The 26,386-nt window shown below is 40.6% G+C and overlaps 1 protein-coding gene across 5 annotated transcripts in view; it reads left to right on the top strand.

Moving 5' to 3' along the window:
• The window catches only part of Pus10 (pseudouridine synthase 10), a 78,028-nt gene that overhangs the window by 879 nt on the left and 50,763 nt on the right, over positions 1–26,386 (top strand). For 4 of the 5 annotated variants that reach the window (XM_028876372.2, XM_028876374.1, XM_028876373.2 and 1 more), the window contains exons 2-4: positions 1,707–1,847; positions 6,674–6,922; positions 7,426–7,512. In XM_028876372.2, coding sequence (XP_028732205.2) covers positions 1,722–1,847; positions 6,674–6,922; positions 7,426–7,512 — 462 coding nt within the window. In that variant the 5' untranslated portion in view covers positions 1,707–1,721. Of the gene's footprint in view, positions 1–1,706; positions 1,848–6,673; positions 6,923–7,425; positions 7,513–18,529; positions 18,631–26,386 lie in introns of those variants that run through there. The other variant, XM_037208932.1, reaches the window with a different exon arrangement.

Here is a 26,386-nt window from a genome sequence, read left to right as displayed (position 1 = left end):
TGTCAAAACAAAGATTAGTCTTTCCTCTCCATTTGATGAGGCTGGGCTAGTGAAGAAAGGAAGTCAATTCCTGTAGACATTCTGATACCTGGGAGGGGCTTCTGTTGCAACTTTCGAGTTCTTTCTGTAAAAGAAACAAACAGCAAAAGTCTTAACAGCGGAGATCCACGTTGAAAAACAGTGTGAGAGGTATTTCTCAGGGCTTGTTTTCCAAGGTTACAACTCATTTCTTTTTACAAAATCCTACCATTTTATCACATCGAGATGAAATAACCGTCTTCAAGGTGTTTGTCCTCTTAATGTTAACGTGCTTGAGGAGTCGCTGGGTTATTGCCCGGTGAGAATGGTACTGAGCCCTTTTCCAGCTCCCATACTTTGATTATTAACACACTCACGAGGGTTTTGCTTGTTTGAGACTTGATCAAATCACTCAGGACAGGAGGTTTGGCAATTCTCAACAGGTTTGGGAACTTTTCAGAGCCTGGAGATTGTGATCGTTATTTATTGGCTTTGCATGACACCTTTATTCTAGTGAACTATGGAGAAATAGCATTCAGTCTTTAAGCCAAAACAAAGAGCCTAAATTTGAACATTGTTAACTAGGTCCAGAGATAAGGCTTCACTGTGAAGTGTCCTTAACAGAGCTTATTGCTTTGTTTTTTTAGAGAAAGGTGTATTTGTTTCTCTTTTGAGTTAAAGGTTAATTCTGTATTGAATCAAATGTTTGATGTTAACTAACACTGAAGTTTTTCTGTCTGGCCAGCTCTCTCCCAAATAACCACACAGACACTTATTATTAATTATAAATGATCGGCTGTTAGCTTAGGCTTGGTTTTTAGCTCGTGCTTATTACTTAAATTAACCCATTTTTATTAATATGTGTGCTGCCCCAAGTCTCCTTTACCTCATGTAAGTGCTTCCCATCTTGCTTGTTCTGTGGTCTCATGGCACCTCCTCCGACTCCACTCTTCTTCTCCCCAGCATTCTCTCTGCAACGAAAATCCTGTGTAGCCATTGGCCAATCAGCTTTTTATTAACAATGAAAGCAACACATCCTCACAGTGCACAGAAGGATTATTCCATAGCATTTCTCTGTTTAGGGAATTGTCCCTCCCCCTCCTTCCGCCCTCCCCCTTTCTTCCTCCCTTCTTTTCCAAAGTCTCACTCCATAGCCCAGACTGGCGTTGACCCCCTATTAAGCCCAGGTTGGTCTTGAATTCATGGTGATCCGCTTGCCTTGGCCTCTTGTGTCCTGAAATTACAAGTGCATTTTACATAATTATTTTTAGCTCCTCACAGAATCTTTACTTGACATTAAACTAGCAGGTTAAATGAGCTGGTGGAAGGGATTCAGATACTGAAGTAAATCCTTGACCATACAGAGTTTCTTTTTTTTAAAATAGAGTATGTCCTTATATTTTAAGCACTCTCTTGAAAGGTTTACACAGGCAATCCTGAGTGGTCCCCAGGCCTGGTGTCTGAAAGTTCTCACTGTCATGTCCAGAATGAGCTTGACTTCCTTTGTTCCTCTTCCCTATAACTCAATACTCACGTAGTCAAGTTCATATTTTAGAATATAGATACAACAAGCATTGTTGAAGAGTGTAAAGCAGAGTTTTTCAAATGAAAGCTAGTTTTTCTTAAGGGCATATTTGTATGTAGCAATAAAATCCTGAAACTGCTCATTTTGTTTTTCTTTTTTCTAGTTATAATTATTCAGTATGTTTCCACTGAGTGAGGAAAACAAGCATGTGGCCCAGCTGTTGTTTAGTTCTGGTACCTGTCCAAGATGTATCTTCAGATTGTGTGGTGTGGATCTTCATGCACCTTACAGACGCCCATCCAAGGTATTTTCTTTTTAAGTTAAGGGATGTCTCTTATGGTTTAGAACTGATGTCACTAGTTTTGAGTACAGTGGTCCATAACTCCACTAAAGAAGCAAAATTAATAAAACTATTCCTACTAAGGTAATTTTGGAATTGCAGTTACCTTAAAAATTTGATGTAGAAGCCGGATGGTGGTGGCACACACCTTTAATCCCAGCACTTGGGAGGCAGAGACAGGTGGATCTCTTTGAGTTTGTGGCCAGCCTAGTCTACAGAGTGAGTTCCAGGACAGGCTTCAAAGCTGCAGAGAAACCGTGTCTTAAAAAACAACAACACCCCCCAAAAAAACAAACAAAAAAATTTGATATAGGGATATAGTTGCCTTTTGATTGCTTACATTACCATTTAACGGTTAGTGTAGAGAGGGGTCTTTGTTGGAATTTTTTGCTACATTCATTATTTATGTAGACATTTTATAAAGGGTGTCTAAGCAAAATAACACAAGGTAATGCTTCTTACCTGACGTTAATCCTAGACAATAGGAGGGGGCAGGGTCATTGTCCTAATTTCTTCTTTTAAATAGAAAATGAGTTGTTACTTTTTTTAAATTAAATTTTACCTATTATTTTTATGAGTATGTATATATTTATGAGTATGGTGTGTGTGTGTGTCTGTCTGTGTCTGCTCACACAGCTGTGTATGTGGGAGTTAGTTCTCTTCTTCCACCATGGACCCTGGAAGTCAAGCAGGCTTATGTGCCAAGTGCTTTTACCCCACGGGCCGTGCTGCTTGCCTGATTATTTCCTTGTGTGTTACCATCTATATGTACATATGTATTCTTCTGTGCTGGGCATTGAACCCAGGGCTTCACGTGTGCCAGTGAATCCTGGCACTGATCCATGTCCCCAGCCTGTTTCACTCAGTGAAGGGGATATGTTCTGAGAAGTGTGCCCTTCGATGGCTTTGTGCTCGTGGGAACCTCACAGAGTGTACTTAAATTAAGATGCAGCGTTACCAGGCAGTCTGTATTGTCGGGAGCATTGTGTGATACCTGGCTGTGACAGGAAGCCTTTAAAAGTAAGTGCTTAGCGTAACACAAGAAACTTTCAGAAATTTTCACATTTACAGTAATACATAGAGAGTTGTCATTGAGTATAATATCTTCACATAAAATACAGATTATGCATGTGACATACGGTTGATACTAACAGTGACTTTTTTTTTCAAAGGCAGATAATTGTATACATGTGTAAAATATATACATTCATGTACACATTCTCAGTTTATTTTAAAAATTGCTACTTTATGTAGTAATCGCTATTGTTTTTCTATATGATTGTGTTGTTTCTACTGTTAGACATAATAATAGTTCCTATTGTTCGTCTAGTGTTACTACATGTTAAGCTTTCATTTACTCTTTTGTAAGTACATGCAATGATTATCTCTATTTTCAGATGAAGCGACTGAAACACAGAGAGGTTAAGCAGCCTGCCCAAAGTTAAACAGCTATTAAATGAGCAAGCTAGGAGTTGAACAGTGTGTCTGAATCCAAAGCCTAGGATTCGGAGCTAGAAGACGTGGATTTGAACCTCAGTTCCGCCACTGTACACCTTCAGTTACTCCTCTGTCCATGGGAGTGGTGACCCTCTCTGCCTCCCAGGATTTTAAGGACATGATCTATTGAGTATGTGAAAGCACTTGGAAACCAGAGTGGCACATATGCCGTGACAGTTGCTGTGTGTGAATGCTCAGCTTGCAGCCAGCTCTGTGTAGTCTTCCTTATATACTTTTCCACACATCACACTAGATATATATACTGGATTCAAATACATTTTATAGAGAGAGGCTGTCAGCAACTTTGACTGTAATGTTCTTTGTGAATAAATATAGACGAAATAGTCGAAGGCTTTTTTGAAATAGTTTAAGCTTTGTTTTGTTCTAGTCATATAAGCAGTACATGAGGACATACATGTACGTACTATGTTATACTCATGTTATAGTTATTAGGTAGCAATCGACATTTGTGTGGGCCGTAATATACATGAATGTGTATGTATAGGTGTGAATTTTTTGTGAAAATTGGAGTGCTAATGCATCAACAAAACAAATTTAATGTTTGAATGAAAAATATTCTTTTTTTTTTTTTTGGTTTTTCGAGACAGGGTTTCTCTGTGTAGCTTTGCGCCTTTCCTGGAACTCGTTCTGTCTCTCAAACTCACAGAGATCCACCTGCCTCTGCCTCCCGAGTGCTGGGATTAAAGGCGTACGCCACCACTGCCCGGTGAATGAAAAATATTCATTATTTATATTCAATATTCAATATTCAGTTAGTATAGACTAACTGAATTCAAATGGTTGTCCGACAACTGAGCTGATATGGAAGAACCACAGGGAAGCTGAGCATTTGGAGGGGGTGGCAGAAGAACTGGAGCATTCTTAAGGGGAGGCTTGTTTTTACATTTGGAGGGGATGACAGAAATGAGACAGAAATGTAAAATGAGACAGAAATGTAGAAGAGGGCTTCTTTCACTTAGTGCTATAAATGGACTGTAATCAAGGCGCCAGATGTTAACACTGCCTAATCCACTTGCTCAACCTGTAAATGATGAGATTTCACATTAACACTGAGCTGTGAAGTGTTAAATAACTTAGCAAGGATAAAAAGCAGCTTGTACTTTCCTGTGTGTGTGTATGTGTCTGTCTGTCTCTGTTCTTTGCTGTTGGAGTTGGAACCCAGGGCTTCATGCATGCTAAGCAGGTATTCTACCACTGAACTACATCTCCATCACACACACACACACACACACACACACACACACACACACACACACACACACACACAAACACATATTGTTTTGTTTTTGAGACAGGGTTTCTATATATAAAACTAACGGTCCTGGCTGTCTTGGAACTCACTCTATAGACCAGGCTGGCCTCAAACTTAGAGATCCGCCTGCCTCTGCCTCCCAAGTGCTGGGATTAAAGGTGTGGGTCACCACTGCCCAGCCCCAGTTTATGTTTTTTATGTTTTAGTAATTAGAATTGAATTTATTTTTAAATTGGTAGTTGAATGACCTTCCGAATAGAAATATAAGCCAGATTTGTAAATTTGTTGATGGAGCCTTTCTACTTAAGATTAAGGTTTTAGTTTCACCGATTTGTGAAATGCATTTGGAAAAATATTCACATATATAATAGCCATTTGCTTAGTGTGTGGATTAAATGCATTACTAATAAATTCTTCGATGTCGCACTAAGGACAGAAATCAAAGCACTTGTCCTTGGCATCATTTAACCCTGAGGGAGCCCAGATTTGAACTCTCTACCTTGTTCTCCTGTGTCTGTCATTCTCTGCCTCTGGTGTGTGAGTCTGAACTGTGTCTGCCCAAAGGCTGTCTTGTAAATTTATCCCTATATCTGTCTGTCCTTGTGTGTCTGTTCCCAACAAAGGACTTTGTTCTCTATCTCTTTTTTTTTTTTTTCAGAGCTGAGGACTGAACCCAGGGCCTCTACCACTGAGCTAAATCCCCAACCCCTTTTATTTTTTAATATATTTTTAAATTTTATTTTTAATGGTGTGTGTCTGTGAGTGTATGTCACATGTGTGGGTGCCTGCAGAGGCCAGAGGCATTGGATCCCTGGGGCTGGAGTTACACAGTTGTGAGCCACCTGAAGAGGTTCTCTGGAAGAACAATACACGTTCTTAACCACTGAACCATCTCTCTAACTATTTCTTTTATTGAACAGCATAGAAATCATCACATGGAGAAGGAATGAGGCATGCTTTACAGAACTATTGAACAGTTTTACAAGGAGTTAGTTCTGACTCCAGCTGACCCAGGTAGCAAACCCTGTCAGTCAGTAGCCGAATATTCAGCTGCTTTCAGCATTTATGGTGGACATTCATTTTATAAGGCTGCTTTAGCTCATTTGCTGTTTCTAGCAAATATTATCATAATATACATGCAGACACATGTGCATTACTCTTGGGCTGAGGGTATGGGAGAGTGCATAATTGAAGATGATAGCTATGTGTTAGCTTAGGTTACAAAGGATTACATGGGAAAGCCAGGCAAGTAAGCTTGGTTGTTAGTTGTTCCCTTAAAGGCAGGTTAAACAGACAGGTTGGACACACAGCAGGACAGTAGTCTGAAGTGACTTCAAGGTGCACTGTTAACTGACTGAGTTTCAGCAAGAGTTCCAGTCTTTTGGTATGTAAGAGATATTTCTATTACAATGCACAAGTTGGTCTCAGATTTCCTAGAAATCCAGTGCTGTAGTAAATGGTTACTCCCGAATTGATATAAACCAGCGTTGTGTGAGTCCATGCTGTTATAATCCTCTCTACACCTTGTTTTGAGACAGTGCCTCACTGTAGCCCTAGGTGCTTGAACTGACAAGGTCCACTGCCTCTGCCTCTGAGTGCTCTAGTGGGACCAGAGGCCTGGGACCCAGGACAGGCATTGCAGTTGGAACAGTACACACCTTTAATCTCAGTGCTCAGAGGTAGGCAGACCTCTTGTGTAGCATTCATACGTGACTGATGACTGAATTTATTATTAATGCATTTAATCCACACACTAATCAAGTGCCTATTTTATATGTGTATGTTTTTCCAAAAGAATTTCACAAACCAGTGAAGCTAAAACTGTAATGTTAAATAGAAAGACTCCATCAACAAATTTACACATCTGTCTTGTAGTTCTTTTGGGAAGGTCATTCAACTACTAATTAAAAAGAAAAAAAAAAGACACATGTTGCCACATCTGGCTGACTTAGGAACCTCGCGTCATCTTAGGAACCTCAAAGCCACTTTAAAATGTACTGTTTTTTTCATAACTTTTCAGGAGTTGTTCAATGATCTACAGAAATTTCTAGAAACTGAAAAAGATGAATTAATTGTGGAAGTTCCAAACCCACCATTGAAGAAAATTCGTCTCCAAGAAGACGGAATGGATAATTTGAGTGGAAATGGAGAGGAGGGGATCTCTGCCCCAGAAGAGGAAAGCATTGCCTCTGAGCCTTCAAATCTGAGTGTGTGCAACATTTGCTTAGGAATTCTTCAAGAATTCTGTGAGAAGGAGTTTATTACAAAGGTAAACATCTCACTATAGGTGTGATCAGAGATGGGGTGAGCCTTAAAGCTAGAGTTCTTACACCTACCATTCCTAAAGAGTACCATTCCTTTCAACTTGGTCAGACCACCTGATCACTGAAAGCTCTTCCCAATTAGAGAAGACCAACTATTCTGAAATGCTCTATCAACATATTGCAAAATTAATAAGAACTGTCTGACACTCATCATGTTGTCCAGAAACTACCAGTTGTGTAGGGTGGGAACTAACACACGCTTCATCTCAGGATGTCTGTGAAGAGTGCTCCACCCACTTGTATCAGTTATGCTTGTTGCCTTTGTTTTGGACAGTGCTAGAGACTGGCCTGGCACATGCTGGGCACTGCAGTGCTACTGAGCCTCTGCCCCCAGGGCCTAAGTGAATGTTGGGAAATTGTGCAATGCCATCTCCTGGGAGGAATGTTATGACTAGAGCCACATTTTCAGCAATTCTTGGGAGTTTATATATTTGTAATATTCTTTTAGGTGTGCCAAAAGGTTGAAGCCTCTGGGTTTGAATTCACCAGTGTGGTTTTATCGGTTTCCTTCCCGCCACAGCTGTCTGTGAGAGAGGTAAGGTCATTTGCACACTTCAGCGCGTATATGAAATGTATGCTGGGAATTTCTAATCTCTAAAATAAAAGTGAACAAAGATGGGAATGTAAGCCGGACATAGAGGCTCACACTTGTAATCTCAGTACTGCTGTGAAAGCCAGATGGTGAGGATTTGAGGCCATCCAGGGCATGCTGTGTGTACAGAACCAAGACTACAATCGAGTTGCATGATGGGACATGAGCAAGTGTGGCCAGAAATGCCCCAGATTCATTACATAGTTGACTTTGAATTAATTTTTGTTGTTCATTTTTTTTCTTGCAACCCCTCCACATTCAGTAATGTGACCCCAGATATGGTTGCCACCCACAGTCTAAGAAGCTGGGTTGATAAAAACCACATTTAGCTAAAAAGTGCATAATTTGAGAACTTTTGAATTTGAAGTTTCTTTTCCTAGATAGTTGTCTTGGTTAGGGTTTCTATTGCTGCAAAGAGACACCATGACCACAACTCTTATAGAAAAAACATTTAATTAGGCTCGCTTACAGTTTCAGAGGATCAGTCCATTATCATCATGGAGGGACATGGTGGTGTGCAGGCAGACATGGTGCTGGAGAAGGAGCTGAGAGTTCTACATCTGGATCCTCAGGCTGCACAAGCAACTGTTGTCACTGGGAATAGCTTGAGCATAGGAGACCTCAAAGCCCCTCTCCCCACAGTGACGCACTTCCTCCAACAAGGCCACACCTCCTAATAGTGCCACTCCCTCTGGGGGCCATTTTCTTTCAAACCACCTCAATAGTGGTTTTTAAACTTTTTAACATGTATAAGATTTATTCATAGCTAGGCATGGTGGCTTCTGTCTGTAATCCCAGTATTTAGAAGCCTGGGACAGAAGGGTTGTCAAGAATTTGAACCCAACCTGGTGAGTTTCCCAAGCACCATTCCAGAGATTTGTATGTATTCGGTCAGGTAGGGCCTAGGAATTTGCATTCTAAACAAAGTCACTGGTGTTGTTGTTACAAAGACTACAGTTTGAAAAACTAATACTCAATTTTTTTTTACATTTTTATGTTTGTGTATGTGTGTATGTGTGTACATGTGTAGAAGTCAGGTGTGTGTGTGTGTACATGTGTAGAAGTCAGGTGTGTGTGTGTGTACATGTGTAGAAGTCAGGACAACTTGGAGTAACTGAGTCTATCTTTCTGCCATGTGGGTCTCAGGTATTGAACTTGACAGGTGCCTTTACCTGCTGAACCATCTTGCCAGCTCAAAATTAAGAAGTAAAAAAAAAAATTATGTTCCTGAGGGGGGAGACGGACATGTATTTTGGTAAATTAAGTGAATTTCAAGCAATGCAAGAAAAAGTGGCATCAACATCTGAGCCAAAAGAGAAGTTACAATTCTTCAGTGGTTCAGAGAAAGAAAAAGTTCAGATCTTAATCCAAACCAAAGTATTCTAACCAATACAAGAAAGGTTAAAGAAAAATCATCATAAAGAATTGGGAAGCAGGTATGGTGATTCATGCCTGTAAATATAGCCCTTGGAGAGCTGAGGCGGGAGGGCTGCTGTGAGCTTAGGGCCAGCCTGGACTACATGGGAAAAGCTTGCTCAAGAAACAATCACTTTAAAAAAGTAAACATGAGAAATGAGGTGTATGCTGAGACAAGGGGGTCATGAATTGGTCTTGGGTTATATAGTAAGATCCTGTTGAGAGGAAGATCTCGGTGGGAGAGAGGGAATCTTTTTCTTTTGAGAAACTTAAAGTATTGTGAGTAGTCTGATGAATTCCCCATGTAACTGTTGACAAATGAAACAGTTGAGTTTTATTTTGCAAAGTTGAGATCAGTTACAAACAAAACAAAAACTCGAAAGTCACAGAGTCACATTAGTGCAGATATGAGAAGGAGGCTTAGATCTGTGAGAACAGCAGCAGAGGACGGGGCCCTCCAGTGCCTAAAGCTTGCAAGAATTCCTAGGGAGACGTGCAGGTTAGTTAGGACCTGTCTGGAGTGTGCCGCACGGCTGGGGATGGGAGAGAAAGCTGAGTTCTGAAGATCCTCCTGTGCTTCTGGCCCTTCTGTCGGGGAAAATGTGATCCTGAGGGGTTCAAGTGTTCTGGCTTCGTAAATTCCATTTCAAGGTAGATTTGGGGCAGCCTGCAGCTGCTCGTGGTCCTCGGGGCCGTGAAAAGGCAGCACCCTTTCCAGGTGGTTGGAGACAGAGTGTAGTTCACCTTCTCCAAAGGTGAGTCATTCTGAAAATTAGCAGCTGGAGACTCAACTGCAGAATCAGTGAGATTCTGGACCAGGAGCCCCGGGGTGAGTTGTGGGCACTGAGCATGAGGAGGCACAGCACAGAGCAAGTTTGCTGGAGCAGAGTGTGTCTGCAGCATCTGGCAGGGCTCGTAGAGCATGGCGGCGGTGGCGGTGGTGGCGGTGGCGGTGGCGGCGGCACCCACAGGTGACCACTCTTCTTTCTCGTGATAACTTCCTGAAAGTGCTGGAACGTGAACAGGCCTGAGTACAGTTGGCTGGGCTGTGCTGGACTGTCTGTGTCCAAAAGGAGCTGACCGAATGACGAGTGCTAAGCGGGCCAGCGCTCCTAAACATGGCCCGGAGGTCAGGCGCGTGGAACTCCACTGAGGGAAGATGCTGAAAATAGTTGCTGGGTCTTGACTTTCTGTCTTCCCAAATCCTGGTCTCCGAAGGTAGGACACAGAAGCCCTTCGATGACGTCTGCACATGGGAACACGAGTGTCACTGAAGTGCAGGGACGGTCCCGATGTGCACTTTCCCACTCTCTCCTGAGTAGTTTTCTTGTAGTGAAGGTACGCTGAGAACCCTCACTATGGCCTGCATGACCCGGGGTGAGAGTCGAGCAGACATGCTGAATGTTCTAGTTAATGCGCAAGAGCTTAGGAACAATCTACAGAGACGAAATAATAAGAATAAATATGGGTTCTTACACGTGAGCAGCTGCCAAGTAAAGGAATGAATTACGTGTTTACAGAGACATCTTAGTAGTGCAGGTAGGCACTGGTTAACGTGGTCCTTGGGGATGGTACAGAGTGGGGTACAGTGTAGATAATGTTTGTTTCAGCCCGTGTGGGATGAAAAGGTGACAGTTGTCTTTGCCTAGTGTCCCTGTTCTTAGAGTGTCGGCTTAGATGGATTTCTGCTTGAGAAGGAGCAAGGACAGGTGAGGTGGCATTTTGGCTAGTCCATGTGCAGGCGGTAGATGCAGGACGGAAATAATTCTCATCCCAAAGGACTTTCCAGAGAGGGTAAGTTTTCTATCCCAGATTAACCCGGGGGCTGGGGCCAAATGGCAGGTATGCAGAAGGAAGCTCTTAAAGCCTTTTCCTCGTGAGGATCCAACGTAGTTTTAAGGAAACCTTCTGTTTTAGTCTGTTGCATTACCTCCCCTGGGAGTCCACATCTTTTTGGTTCAGATAAAGAGGACAATGATGAGTGACTCCAGCTGGTGGGCCTGGTGACTAGGAAGTCTCCTGGGATTACGTACAGGAGCTGAGTGACTCCTGCAGCCCTGCCACTGAAAAGGCCACCTCAGCGAGAATGGTGACCCGTGAGAGCTGGCTACATCATGGATCTCTATGCAACCCATACCCAGCTGCTCTACCTGAGAGTCTCTTGTCTTCCTGAACTTGCTTGCTGTCATCTAATCTCATGAGTCTCAGGAGTGTCTGTCCTTGGAGAGAATGTTTCTGTCTAGAGGAAATGGCCGCACAAGTCTTCCCTTTCTGCTGGCTTTTACACTCTTCTGCGCCTTCCTCTTCCTCTGTGATCTCCCAGGCCTTGGCGGGGAAGGGACTGTAAATGTGTGATTATTGTCCTGTTTCTGGCTGAGCCTCAGTCACTATGCCACAGCTATAGACCATTATTCTCAGATGTTTGACTAGTGAGTCTCTGCAATAAGCATCTCCCAACGCGAAGGAGAAATTTCCTTCCGCCATTGAGGCTGAGAGCAGTAGTAATCTATAGTGTAAACACAAATGTTTGGAAATCACTTTGACACACACGTCACATCTGTTTGACGAAACAGTAACAACTCCCGTTTGTAGCCTGTGACCTCAGTCCCAAGTGTCCTGGGCCTGCAGCACTGTACAGGTTCCTTCTTGTGACGTGAGTCTCAATCCATGTGGACTTTTGCTGCTGCTGCTGCCCTGTGTTCACTACTGGCTTCTGGAAAGCCACACGTAGCAGGCACTGGAACTGTTAATGGAAGAATGCCCCAGACTAGTATTAGGCTAGACTGGGAATGAAGAGTATTCCACTTAGTCTTGCTAATTCTTTGAGGTTTATCTTTAACAGCTGAGTCCAGCAGAGGGCGATATTGTACTACCAGTTTGGTTCATTTCTCATTGCTCACCCTAGTGACCTAATTAAATGAGTTACACTGTCTTACAAATGTTACACTGATCATATGAAACACCCTGCTTCTCAATATGCAGTATAGTGTGTTTGGAGTTTTGTCAAATCAAAATATTCTATTTCTTTTCTCCATCCTTTGCATTAAATACCAATTCTGTAGCAGCACTTTTTTTTTTACTTAAGAAAGTATCTTTTCTTAAAATTTTATAAATGAATATCTTTTAAAGTTGGTCTTATTTAAATTTATGGGCTCCTTACCAGTTTGGACCTGTTGTAATGTAATTCTTGTAATCAGCACTCAGGAGGCTGACAGAGTTGTGAGTTCAGAGCTGTCTAGGGCTATGTAGTGATGCCCTGTATTAAAACAGACGAAAGAAAAAAGATATAGAATGCACATACTCAGTTTTGCATGTATTTATAGACCCTAGGATTTTTCTGAATTGGATTCTTCAATAAAATCCCCCCCCCTTTGCAAATGTCCATACTTATTCTAAAGGACAGTGGTTTTTCTAATTATGTTTAGTTCATAGATCCAACTGCAAATATAGAGAACTACTCATTTAAGATTGTAATGTGTGTGTAGGCCTGAGCCTACACTTTAGTCCACTTTAGTCTCTCACTGACCTGGGCTTTGCCAGTTTGGCCTCGCTGGCTGGCTGGCCAGAGCTCCAGGAACCCACCTGTCGCCCCTGCATGCCAGCGTGCCTGGCTTTTTCAAGTGGGAAGTGGGGGGATCAGACTCAAGTCCTCATGCTTCGGTGGCAAGCTCTCCACTGACGGCTGCTTCCGCACACACGTGAGTGGGCTCAGAAGCCAGAGGATGTCACGGGTCCTACTCTGTCACTCTTTGCCCTAGCGCCTTGAGACAGGCCTCTCAATGGCTGTGAGGCTAGGGTGACAGTTCCTGTCCCCACACCCCACAGAACCCGATCACACATCGATATGCAGCCACAGGTGGCCTCTTGAATAGGGACAGATTTGATTCTCCTGCTCGAACAGCGAGTGCTCTTGTCCACTGGGTCATCTTTCTTGTCCCCAGGCTACACTTAAAAACCCTTTGTAGCTCACAAGTATATTCATGCTGCCATCCAAATCCATCTTCCTGTACACTGTAACTCTGAGAGTTTGCCCTGCAGGCACACCAACCAGCATGTACAGTTTTGCACTGAGGGTCATTGAGAAGCCAGAGGGTGACTCAGCAAGTTAACACCTGTCCCCAAGCCCAAAGACCTGAGTTCAGTCCCCGGGAGCTGCATGGTGGATGGGAGAGAACCAGTGCTCACAGATTTGTCCTCTGACCTCAATATGCACACCATGGCATGCACAAATGCCCATGTGCACACACACACACACACACACACACACACACGCACACACAAAATAAAATGTAATGATAGTAAAAGAGTCATGGAATCATAGGCCTTTAGGAACCTTGCTAGTCCTCTAGAACAAGGCTCCTTAGCTTTTCATGGCATTTTAAAAGATGTTAGTGTGTATATTGTGATTTATCACAGCCTTGGCCAGACTCTCTCTGCAGGTGCAAACGCATTCATACCTGTTGAGAATGTCTTCAAGTTGCCAACCTTTCTATACAGGATGATTGCCACCATTTAGAAGTTGTCAATGTGTGTGTGTGTGTGTGTGTGTGTATGCGTGCACACGCATGTACATGCATGCTGTGTTGCCCACGCCACAGTGACTGTGTAGAGATCTGAGGGTAATTTGTAGTCAGTTTTCTCCCACTTTATGTGGGTTCAGGGACCCATCTCACTTTGCCAGGCTTGGAGAGCAAGCACCTTTACCTGCCAAGCCATCTAGCCAGGTCTTTAAGTGTTGTAGTTGTCTATTTATTGTGTATGAATGTCCATTTGGATGGGATGTGTGTGTATGCCACGGTGTATATGTGCTGGTCAGAAGACAACTCGTGCGAGTCAGTTCTGTCCTCCTTCCATGTGGCCCGAGAACTGAATCCTGATCAGCATGCTTGGAGGCAAGTGGCTTTACCTGTTTTTAATTTAATTAATAATGCTTTTCATGATTTCTGGCCATACTGCCTACATTGTGATTTGGCCATCTCAGTGGCCCTCTTCAAGTTTAATGTATCTGTATGTGTGGGTTAGCAAGAAGGTAATTTCCCCATCCTTGAGGATACTTTTTTTTTTTTGGTATTTCCATCTTGATTGACCACTTGTCTATCTGTATGTGTGGGTTAGCAAGAAGGTAATTTCCCCATCCTTAAGGATAGTGACCACTTGTCTATCTGTATGTGTGGGTTAGTAAGAAGGTAATTTCCCCATCCTTAAGGATAGTGACCACTTGTCTATCTGTATGTGTGGGTTAGTAAGAAGGTAATTTCCCCATCCTTAAGGATAGTGACCACTTGTCTATCTGTAACGTGTGGGTTAGTAAGAAGGTAATTTCCCCATCCTTAAGGATAGTGACCACTTGTCTATCTGTATTTTGTTTTTCTTATTCTGTATTGTTGTCGGTTAGTAAGGAGGTAATTTCCCCATCCTTGAGGATAGTGACCACTTGTCTAGCCTTCTCATCTTCATTTGAAGAAAAACCAAAGCTCATAGAGGTCATGTAATGTCCTGTGTCAACATTTATTGGAATTTGAATGTTTTTCCACTCCTTTAAAAACATTCCTCTAATGCCACATTAACTCTTCATCTTATAAGTTTATGTGTATTTTACTTTACCTGATCATCTTGGCTCCATGAGAATGACCTTCTCTTAACTTCTCACATTGTTTTTATTTCCCAAGGATACAGAGTGACAGGCTTCACTGTGGTGTTCTCATGCATGTGTCATTATACTTGGTTCTGACTCCAGCAGTGGTCAAGGAGGGCTGGGTCACCATGGAGACATGCTCTATATTGGATCCAGGAATGCAGTTGGAAGCACATTCAAGTGTATATTTTAAATCCTTAGAGATATGCATTTACTTTCTAGCGTTGTCTTTTTTCTTGGCCTGTCTCCAGCTGGTCTGTGTGGGGGAAGAGCAGGAAGGAAGAGGCCGCTATGGTTTCCACCGTGTGGATGTGCAGGCTGCATTAAGAACATGAACAGCCTTAAAAAGGATTGTCATATAGCACCTTCAGAATTTATAGGAAGAATTGGTAGTCTAACAGAATTTAAAGAAAATCAGGAAGAGGCAAATCACTCACAACGGTCTCTAGTGAATTATCATATTACACACGGCCACTTACTAACTGTGGAAATCCTTATGAGGTGTTTTGAGTACATTAATTTTTAGGACTGTGGCCTAGTGCACTAAGTTTCAAAAAAGGGAACTTCTAATTTAGGCTCTTCCTGTTTCTGATTTGAGTTTTCACATCACACAGAGAAGTCATGTCAACCATCTTTTAAAAATATTTTTATTTTGACTGATAAAATTGCTTTGCTTTAAGATTTAATAATTTGACTTATGATTTCTTCTGAAAAGTCATGTATAATAAGGATAGTAAATTATGTGTGATTTATACTTATATGAATTTATAAAATAAGTCATTATAAAAAATGATAATTTATAAGATATAAAACAGCTACATAAGCACTATGTTTTTTAGGAGCAGCAAGATAAAGGTCCTTTCTTAAGAAAGCAAGCCACCACTGTTTCCTGAGTATGTGTGTGGTGTAATCTTACAGTTATCACAGCCCCCGAAGAAGGCTGTGTTTTTACCTCCATTTTACTGTGATGAGTTGACACTCGAGGTCACATTGCTGGTAATATAGAGTTAGGACTTGAACTTGGAGCTAGCCAATTCCAAAGAGAATGCTTTTAATTATTCCTGGCCATCCTGCCTGGGCTGTGATCGGTGAGATCTTAAGCACGGGTTGTGTTTTGTGTTTGTAGGGGAGGTGGACCTTCTCAGTGTTCCTCCAAATGCTGTGATGTCTTCAAAGTTAGGGGAAGAGTCTTTGGCTTCTTGCTGGTTTGTTTTTAAATGAATCAAGGGCTCTTGTGTTATTTTAACAAAAGAAATAATTTGAAGGTGTAGGGAGATGGCCGGATCAGTAAAGTGGTTGCCACACAATCTGAAGGACCTGAGTTTGATCCCCACACCCATGTGAAAAGATCTCCAGCACCAAACGCAAAGCCACGTGTAGTGGGTGAAGTGTGCTTGTGATGCCTACCACTGGGGCGGGGGACAGGAGGGGCTGGAACTCACGGGCCAGTCAGCTTCGTCTAATTAGTGAGTCTCAGGTCCTCGGTGAGAGGCCTTGTCTCGAAAAAACAAGATGGGGAGCTCCTGAGGAACAGCACCCCAGGTAACTCTGACATCCACATGTGCGTGCACACACAGACAGATAATAGAAGGGGTGATGGTAAGTTTTTGTTGCCAGTTTTTGTGTTCTTAATAACTAAAGGTTTTTTTTTTTTTTTTTTGGTTTTTCGAGACAGGGTTTCTCTGTGTAGCTTTGCGCCTTTCCTGGAACTCGCTCTGTAGACCAGCCTAACCTTGAACTCACAGAGATCTGCCTGCCTCTGCCTCCCAAGTGCTGGGATTAAAGGCGTGCGCCACCACCCGGCTTTAAAGTTTTTTATATAAGATAAAAATGAAAAATTCAAGCTTTGTTAATAGATGACTAGAATTTGTCAAAAGGGTTTTCAAATAAAATACATTAAGTTATTTTATTTATTGTTGTTGTGTGTATGCATGGTATATGGCTGTGTGTGTGTGTGTGTGTGTGTGTGTGTGTGTGTGTGCGTGTGTGTGCGTGCGCGTGCATGCGTGTGTGCCATGGTGTGCCTGTGGAAGTCTTAGGACAGCTTTCGGGAGTGGGTCCCAGGGACAGAACTCAGGCTGTCAGGCTCCCGTGGCATGGCCTTTGACCTGCTGAGCTCTCTCCCCTTTCTGGCTCCTACTAGCACACGGCCTTTAACAGGCCAGCCACACGGCTTCCAGCAGGGTTGTCAGGAAGTGTTGACATGTGAACACGTGTGCATGGCATGCGTGTGGAAGTGAGAGGGCACCTGTGTGCACTTGCCTCTCTGCTTCCGTCTCTGCGTGCATTTCAGAATTTGAGCTCAGGTACTGGCCTTGCACTTTACCTACCCAGCCATTACATCAGCCCTAAATTTTTAAAAATTGTTAAAAAAAAATTGTTGTTATGTGTATGTGCCTGAGTGTATGTATATATATCACATGTGTATAGCAGCCTGCAGAGGTCAGAAGAGTATCAGAGCCCCTGGAACTGGAGTTATATATGGGTGGTTGTGAGCTGCCACGTGAGTGCTGGGATTCGAACTCAGGTCCTTTGCAAGAGCAGCAAAAGCTTTAACTCTGAGCCAGTATTCTTCATTCTCTCCAGTACTTCCTAAATATTTTGTTTAATTATTTTGATTTCCATTTTTATATTATATTATACAAAGTTAATGATGACATGAATATCTCATCACATAGCCATTCTTCAGAAATTTGATTAAAATTTCCCATACACCAGACTTGTGTCATTAGACCTAGCTTTTAGACAGCTCTTCACCAAATTATTCTTAGGAACTGTGGGGTTTTTTTCATCTTCCTTCTCTCACTTTTTAAAACTCTTTCTCTGTTCTCTACCTCCTTTTACTTTCTTTTGTACGTGTTATGTCAATATGTCCAAATAAAGATATTGGCAGGCTTTAAACTGAATAGAACTTAGAGCCCTGCTTCTCTCCAGGATCTTAAAAAAAAATTTTTTTTTTTGAGGATTTCATACAATTGTACAGTATTTATATCATTTCGGTCCTTCCTTCAACCCCCTCAGCTTCTTTTGTGCCTCCCTTTCAAGTTCATGACCTCTTCCTATAATTATTATTGTGACACACATGCTTGCTTATTTCCTAGGGTCTGTGGTAAAAGGAGACAACTAACTTCCACATATACATCAGCACACACACACAGGCACATGCACACACACACACACACACACACACACACACACACACACACACACACAACCTACTGAGCCAATTACTGTTCTTAAGTACAAGAGTTTAGAGCTGACTACTTCAGGCTGAATAACAACCTATCAAGGCTCGTCCCTGGACAGACTGATTTCCCTTCTCAGTAGCCATTGTTTGCCTGTAGCTAGCTCTTCATATTGTGGTTAACAATCCATTATTGCATTAGCATGTGGATTGATGTTGTCCTTATGCACGTCTTTTTTAGACAACCCTATTGTTGAGATCATGAGGGCAGCGTTCCTGTCATATCTAGCAGTCTGGTTCTCAGGCTCTTACAACTTTCTATCCCTTCTTTAGAGATGTTCCCTGAGCCTCAGGTGTAGGGGCTGTGCTGTCGATACCAGTGGGGGCTGGGCATCCCGTGGTCATTTACTCTCCGTGTTTTGACCAATTGTGGGTCTCTGAAGTAGACTCTATCTGTTGCAAAAAGAAGCTTCTTTGAAGAGAGGAGTAAGAGGTGCACTTATCTGTGGGTGTCAGGATAAGTACTTAGACTATAATTAGAAAAACAGCAGCAGTGGGTGCTCCTTGAGGATCGCTGACCCCTCCAGGTTTACAGGACCAGACGTGAATCCCTCTGTTGAGTAGACCTCGAGTCCGATTAGATGGTGTTGGTTACCCCAGATAATCGTGCCACTATTGTGCCGTCAGAGATACCTTGCTGGGCTCATCATTGTTGTGGTTCATAGGTTTCACAGCTGTGTAGGACTGTTGATTGCTTCTTCCCTTGGCATCTCGCGTGGCACCTTTGGATACTATGAGAACCAGTCCTCAGGGAAGAAGCTTCCAGGTCAGTTCCAGCTCAATTCCTCCACGTCCTGTGTCCAAACTGTGTGGTATCTTTACAGTAGGATCTTATGTTCAAGTTCTGGAAGGCAACCAAGGCAAGACAATGCCTGTATTGTTTGGGGGCATCTCTTAGACTCCACTGACCAACAACTTGAAGGGGTTCCCATGTCCAGCATGGGGGTTTTTGTTAGATAATCTGTGATTCTTGAAGGGGAGCGTTATCACCCTGTTTACACTGTCTATATGCATACATATGTATTTTAAATAAACACATAAAATAATGTTTCTTTATGACTTTTACAAACATCCTTAGTTATTTATGTGTTATTTATCACTCTTCCCTTATTTCCCTGTGTGTTATCCTTCCTCTGCCCTCCCTGTTAAAGAGTCCCCCCAACTTCCTCTGTCTCCCCGCTTCCCCTCATTGCTGGTATGTCCTACTGTTGTGCTTTGTTGATAGGTGTGATAGCCCACTGCAGATGCTGTTCCCTTCTCAAATGTATGACTAAATTCAAATATTCATCTTGTCATGCTTCAAGTTTTGTCTAAAACCAGAACTAAACATTCAGAAAAGACAAGGCCCCCCAAAATTCCCCCTTGTTATTTAATGACTTCATAAACCACTTAGAAGGCTGATGTGTTGGCACATGTATTCTGTCACTTGGGAAGTTGAGGCTGCAGCTCTGCTGAAGGTTCCGTGTCAGCTTGGTCTACATAGCAAGTTACAGGCCAGCTAGGGCTGCATAGTGAACACTTGTTTCAAAACACAATAAAGAAGCAGAGTAGAGCCAACCTTGGTACACGGGACTGGAATCTCAGCTACTTAGGAAGCTGAGGCAGGAAAATTCTGAGTTCAGAGACAGAGAGCCTGAGTAACTAGTGAAACCCTGACTCACGATACAAAAAGAAAAGGACTGCAGCTCGGTGCTGGAGTGGTCGGTCTAGGAGGTGCCAGGCCCTAGATTCAATCTCTAGGATCACAGGAGGAGGAAGAGGAGCAGGCGGTGGTGTGGGAGAAGAGGAGGAAGAGGAGGAAGAAAAAGCATCTTTAGTTTAAATTATTATACACAGATTCAGGGCATGTATGTTATAAAAACAATGAGCATTTTGTGTATCTTTTCAGTCGTACAAGGAGCCACATTTTCCCAGAGGGTACTTAATTTGCCTTAGGTCACTTGCTGTACAATGGGAAAGAGAGCTTGAACCCAATTCCACTGTCCTAGAATCTTAGATTTCCCGGAATCTGTCTCCTTCTGGTTCTGGTGATGGGCCTCCATAGACAAGTCCCTGGAGAGCAGAGGGGCGAGGCGTGCTGAACCTCAGTGGGCAGAGAAAGCTTCAGTGTGCTTTGTTAGAGATCTGTAGTATGTTCCCTTAGTAAATTTAGAAAATGCAGATAGATATCAGTAGTTTGGCTTGTAACCTAATCCTTACATTATAATAATCAAACCCATTAATTTGGAGAAATATCTTTTTTTAATAATGAGCTTTGGCTATGTAGGTGGATATGGTACATTTTATAGTTTACAAATGGTTCATTCTGTCTTCATGACCCTCAAAGAATTGGGGAACTGTCCTCAAATTGAAGAAAGTAAATTGTATATTATTTTAAAATAGTGGAACTATAGTCTTAAATACATGTAATAAGTACATACATTGGTTCATTCTGTCTTCATGACCCTCAAAGAATTGGGGAACTGTCCTCAAATTGAAGAAAGTAAATTGTATATTATTTTAAAATAGTGGAACTATAGTCTTAAATACATGTAATAAGTACATACATTGACATACTCCATTTATTCAAATTTTAGCTTAAAAAGGCCATTGAGGGTATCTTTAAATGAACAGATAAAAACAAATTTGTATTTAACATGTTAAGTATATAGCTAAAAATGTCTTGAGAATCTGTTGTTTGAGAATTCTTTAAAGCTGTTTATTTAGACACAGTTAATGTATTTATTTAATTATTATTTATCAATAAAAAATCAGGAGAGAGATATTGGGGTAAGAACCTGAAAGATTGGGGCTGGAGAGATGGCTCAGAGGTTGAGAGCACTGACTGCTCTTCCAGAGGTTCTGAGTTCAACTCCCAGCAACCACATGGTGGCTCACAACCATCTGTAATGAGATCTGGTGCCCTCTTCTGGCCTGCAGTCATACATGCAAGCAGAACACTGTATACATGATAGATAAATAAATCTTAAAAAAAAATAAATAGATAAAGAACCTGAAAGATCAGAGAAGCAGCCACCAGTGACTTCCCCCCTCTTCTGTTCCTTCCTCCAAAAAGGGACCGAGATCTTGTCTAAGCCCTGCCTTACTACTTTCTCAGTCCTCCAAAACCTCTATGGTTAATTTTGGTCAGCTAGTGGCTAGCTCTGACCTCTGATTCAAAACAAACATTATTGTCAGAATACAATCAAAATATAGCACAATATTTCCCATTTTTTTTGTCTAAATAAAAAGGGAAAGTTTTAACACTAATATAGTAAAACTATATATAATAAGTACAAATACAAATATATACAGGTAAGAATTACACTAGCAGTGTCCAGTCCATTTGCATTTGGCAAGTTCAGAGAAAATACTCCATTATCTATCCTATCTTGGTAAGCCTAAAGTGTTATACCTAATTCACTTTCCATCCTAACTTGTATTACCAGTCCAAAACTATCTTTTTATGTCTCTCAACCTTATATACTTTACACCTCTTTTGTGAGTTTCCTTTCTGAATTTGGTAACAAGGAAAACTATAGCTATCTAGTGGTGTTTGTCAGCTTAATGGTATTGCCATAATCCGGGTGGAATTGTTGTGGAGCCTCATCATCTTTTTGGAGACTTCAAAGGTCTCTATTAGGAATGGCTATGGTTCACTGCAGAAAACTTAAACATTTTAAATGTCATGTGCAGCAGATCTTAAAGAGCTTAATTCCTAATTACCTAATAGAGATTCAGGACTCAAACCTGAAATCATGTACAGGAAGCTAGATGAAGCCTTCTTTCTAGCATTAGTTAGTACTCTGTATGACTATTAATATCATTACAGAAAGTTTAATATATATGTAATATTAATTTTGTAAATTTTGAGATAATATTTATACCTTAAGAAAAGTCTTGAAGAGTTGAAATAAAACCAAAGAATTATGAGATTAGTGACAATAGAAAGGTCCCTTAATTTGTTTTTTCTTCTGTCCCATGTCAGGTGGCTCCTCTGACATGAGACAGAGATTTTGACTTTTCCTTTAACAAGCATGCTTGGGTTTAGAGAAGGAGAGAGCCATGCTCCAACTCCAAAGCCAACTTTAATTTTTAATTGAACTGGGACTGTAAAAAGACCATTTGCATTATCTGTCTGTAGAGAATAGCAGAAGCAAACACTTGGGAAGATTTATGAAATTTTATCCTCTTGAAAATTTGATATATCAATAGGCCAATTTACTCTTTTTCTTGGGACATTTTCTCTGGATGATTCATCCTTTTAGTTCAGATGTCTCACTTGTCCAGTGGTCTTCAGATTCCTTAGCCTTCATTCTCCTGAAAGACAAAAACAAAACCCTGCCCCAACCCTAACTTTGGGGAGTCTCCTTTTTGGCAAGTTATATCTGGTCAAATGAAAAGCATTTGTGAGTCATGTAAGTTAGTTTAGATTGAATGGTCACACTGTTTGATGAACTATCACCTCTTCTAATCAAGAAGTCTCTCCTGTTCAAATCTAATCTTTATTAATTTTGATAGTATCTATCGATGTTCTTCTGTGGGGAAAAAAAAAAAGCAAACCCTCTTCCCCAGCATAACACATATCCTGGTTCCCATTCTGAGGTCAGCACATCTTTAAAGTACACAGGCTGATTCAATTCAGTAGTTTTTTTCTATTATCCAATGTCTCTCTGCAGCTGTCATTTTCTTTCTCATTGGCATTTAGAAAATTTACGGTTAATAAAGCATTATGCAGTCTATCTCTGGGGGTCTTTATTACCCCTTTCTACTTACTAAGCATATCTTCTAGAGTGTGATTAGATCTTTCTGTGACTGCTTGCCTTGTAGGATTGTGTGGTATACCTGTAATATGCTCTTTGCTGTAATATGCAAAAAAATGTTAAATTTTACCAGAGACGTATACTGGAGCATTTCATTGTTAGTCTTAATTTGTACAGATATTCCCAGGATGACCATAACTTCTAATAAAAGTGTAATTACAGAATCAACGTTTTCAGAGCTAAAAGCAGTTGCCCTTTGAAATCTTGAATATGTATCTATGTTACGGTGTACATATCTTAATTTTCCAAATGCTGCAAAATGAAACACAACCATCTGCCAAATTTCATCTCTTTGAATACCCTTTGGGTTACTTCCTGCAGGTAGTGGAGTTTGGTTATACAAAGAACAAGTAGGACATTTCCTTATAATTTCTTTGGCATGTTGACAAGTGATAGAAAAATCTTTTTTCAAACCTTTGCTATTAACACATTGTTTCTTATGAAGTTCTGAGACTTCTAGCACACTTCCTATCAATAGTTGATCAATTTCATCATTACCTTGTGCCAGAGGGCCTGGTAGACCCATATAGGATCTGATATGTGTTATGATTTCTATTTCTGATTATTTCTTGTAATGGAATAAATAACAAAGTTAATTCTGAATCACCTGGAATAGTTCAGCAGTTCCGATATCTAAAACAACTCTGCATATTGAGAGTCAGTAACTATATCAAGAGGTTCTGGAAAATCTAATCATACCATGAGAATAGCATATAATTCTGACTTTTAGACAGACTCATAAGGGCTCTGAGCCACTTTACTTAAATTCCCTGACTTATAACCTGTCTTTAATGATTTGTTTGCATCAGTATACAATATAGGGGCTCCAGAAATTGATATTCCCCATACAGTGTGAGAAAGGATTCAATTAGTTCTGTTTATAAATTGAAGTCTCTTGCTTTTGGGATATTCGTGATATTTGTTGCTAATCTCTCACAAAAAATTATTGCAAGCTCTTTCCCAATGTTCATTTTTCTGCTCATAATGAGAAAATTTCAGCATTAGTAAAAGGTTCCACAATTTCTGCTGGGTCTATTCCTTCTAACTGATGAAGTCTTAATTTTCCTTTCAGGATCAACTCAGAGACCTTTTCTACATATGTCTTTAATTTTTCCTCTGTTTGTGTGGTAAAAATATCCATTCTCAGATACTATCTTCTCTCTGCATTAGAATTCCAGAAGGGGAATATGTAGATTGTAAAATAATCAGAATACAGTCAAACTATAGATCCAAACAATCCACATGTGCATTCTGTAATTTCTTTTCTACCAAAGTCAGTTCTCTCTCAGCCTCTGCTGATAATTTTCTTGGACTATTTAAGTCCTTATCACCTCCTAAGGTTTGAAAGAAATTACTTAGTTCTAGAGTTGTCAATCCAGTTTTGGGCCATAGCCAGTTAATATCTCCTAGCAATTTTTGAAGATCATTAAGAGTTTGTAATTGATATCTCCTGATTTGTACTTTCTGTAGTTGAATTTTCTTTTGTGAACCTATAAAATCCTAAATAATTAATAGAATCTCCTCTTTGTATTTTTTTAGAGCAATTTGTAGTCCTCAACAAGGCAAATTTTTCTTTACTTCTTTAAACATTTTCTCTAAGGTATCTGCATCCAAATCAGTTAGTGAGATATCACCCATATAATGGTAAATTATAGATTGAGGAAAGTGATTATGAATTATTTCCAATGGCTATTGTACAAAATATTGACATAATGTAGGGCTATTTAACAGCTCTTATGGAAGAATTTTGTCCTGATATCTTTTAACAGACTGGGGATTATTATAAGTTGGCACTATGAAGACAAATGTTTCTCTATATTGTTCTTTTAAAGGTATAGTTAAAAACAACAACAACAACAAAAAAACCAGTCTTTTAAATCAATCACTATAATAGACCATCCTTTAGGTATTAGGGAAGGCAAGGGAATTCCAGACTGTATAGAGCCCATTGGCTGAATCACCTTATTAATAGCTCTTAGATCTGTTACCATTCTCCATTTTCCAGATTGCTTCTTAATAACAAATATAAGAGAATTCTAAGGACTGGTTGATTCTTTGATATGTTAAGCATTTAGCTGCTCCTTTACCAGCTGTTCTAAGGCCTGTAATTTTTCTGATGTCAAAGGCCATTGTTCTACCCAGACAGGTTTGTCAGTTAACCATCTTAAAGGTAGGACTGCTGGTACCTTTGAAAGATCAGCAGCTGTTGTGCCCTGTTTTTGTACAACCTGAATGGTCGGTGACTGTTCTTTATAATACTGTTTAATATTTTTCCCAGAAACATACATTAGTTTATGGTTTGTTTCTAAGATTGGAGGAAAGTTAATCTAGGTATTCCATTGCTGTAACAAATCACATCCCCACAAACTCATTGCTATGTTAGTCTCATATGACTTTAATTTTTTCTCTCTGTTCTTCAAGCCCTATAAATTGAACCCATCTTGTACTTTATTTTTACCTGAGATAAAGTTCTAATCCCTAAAAGCTGAACATTTACCTCCTGACTCTTCAATTTGGATGCCAAGAATTGGGTGTAATTATTGTTATATTGTTATATCTGCCCCTGTGTCTACTAAACCCTCAATTAACTTGGTCTTTGATCATTTATAAAAGTTTGCCAAAATATTTGCTTTATGGTTTCTCCTCAAAATTTTGCTTTATCCTCTAAAGCTGTTCTGTCATCCAGAGCAGTATGGTTTTCTGTAACAGGCATTAAATCTTTTATTGCTCTATGGAAGAGTTTCCCCAGTGCTGACAGAAAATGATTGAACCAAATTTGACACAGGGGCCTGTGAGAGACCCCCTATGATATTTCCTGATGGCAAAGAATTACTTTGGCTGTCCCATGTTGATCTGTATTCATTAGTCCAGTGTAGGCTTTTGCCACACCTGAATATTCCAGAAGGCTGGAGCCTTCTGTTTGGATTCTCTCTAGAAAAAACATTGTCCCTAAGAATGCCTTGCCTACAGTCCCTTTTCAGATGACCTGATTTACCCCAATTAAAACCTTTGATTTTTAGAAGTCACCTCTCCTATCCAAGTATCATCATAAGTGTGAAATCCAAGGTATCAGCTATATTTCTAATCCATTCATCTATGGGTGCTGATCTTGCCTTTAAAGTCCTGATCACCCTTTTACGTTCTGTATTAGCATTTTCAAAAGCCAAAGATTCAGTTAATATTTGTCTAACTTCTGGATCTGATATCATTCTATTTACAGCTGAAGTCAATCTTTGTAAAAATAATAATAATAATAATAATCAGTGAAGGCTTCTTTTGGGCCTTGTATAATTTTGGTAACTGACTCAGCCCTATTTCCTGATTCTTCAGTCTTGTCTCAAGTATTCAAAGCTGTTGTAGGGATTGGGCCAGGGTGTGATCATCAAATGTAAACTGTCTTTCCACATCAGCATAATGGCCCTCATCAAGAAGCATCACTTTGTACAATGACTATACACTAATAACCTTTTAAAAAGAAAAGTAAGGCAAACCTTTCTGCTCTAATCAAATCAGTAACAGGCTCTTCCAGTAATTTGCAAGCAAATATACTGCATAGTGTTTGGTTTATGATCTGCTACTTTTAATTTTCAGTTAATGAATTTGATGATGAACTGAGATGTGCTGTTATACAAGATAACTTGGATAATTATGAGTTCACAAAATGATTGTTAGTGTTTATAAAATTACATGAAGTTTTTTCTTTGTTAGGTTATAAAAGTA

This window comes from Peromyscus leucopus, chromosome 10 (assembly GCF_004664715.2).
Source record: "Peromyscus leucopus breed LL Stock chromosome 10, UCI_PerLeu_2.1, whole genome shotgun sequence".
Lineage (NCBI taxonomy): Eukaryota > Metazoa > Chordata > Mammalia > Rodentia > Cricetidae > Peromyscus > Peromyscus leucopus.
This window is presented reverse-complemented; position numbering and strand designations above follow the sequence as displayed.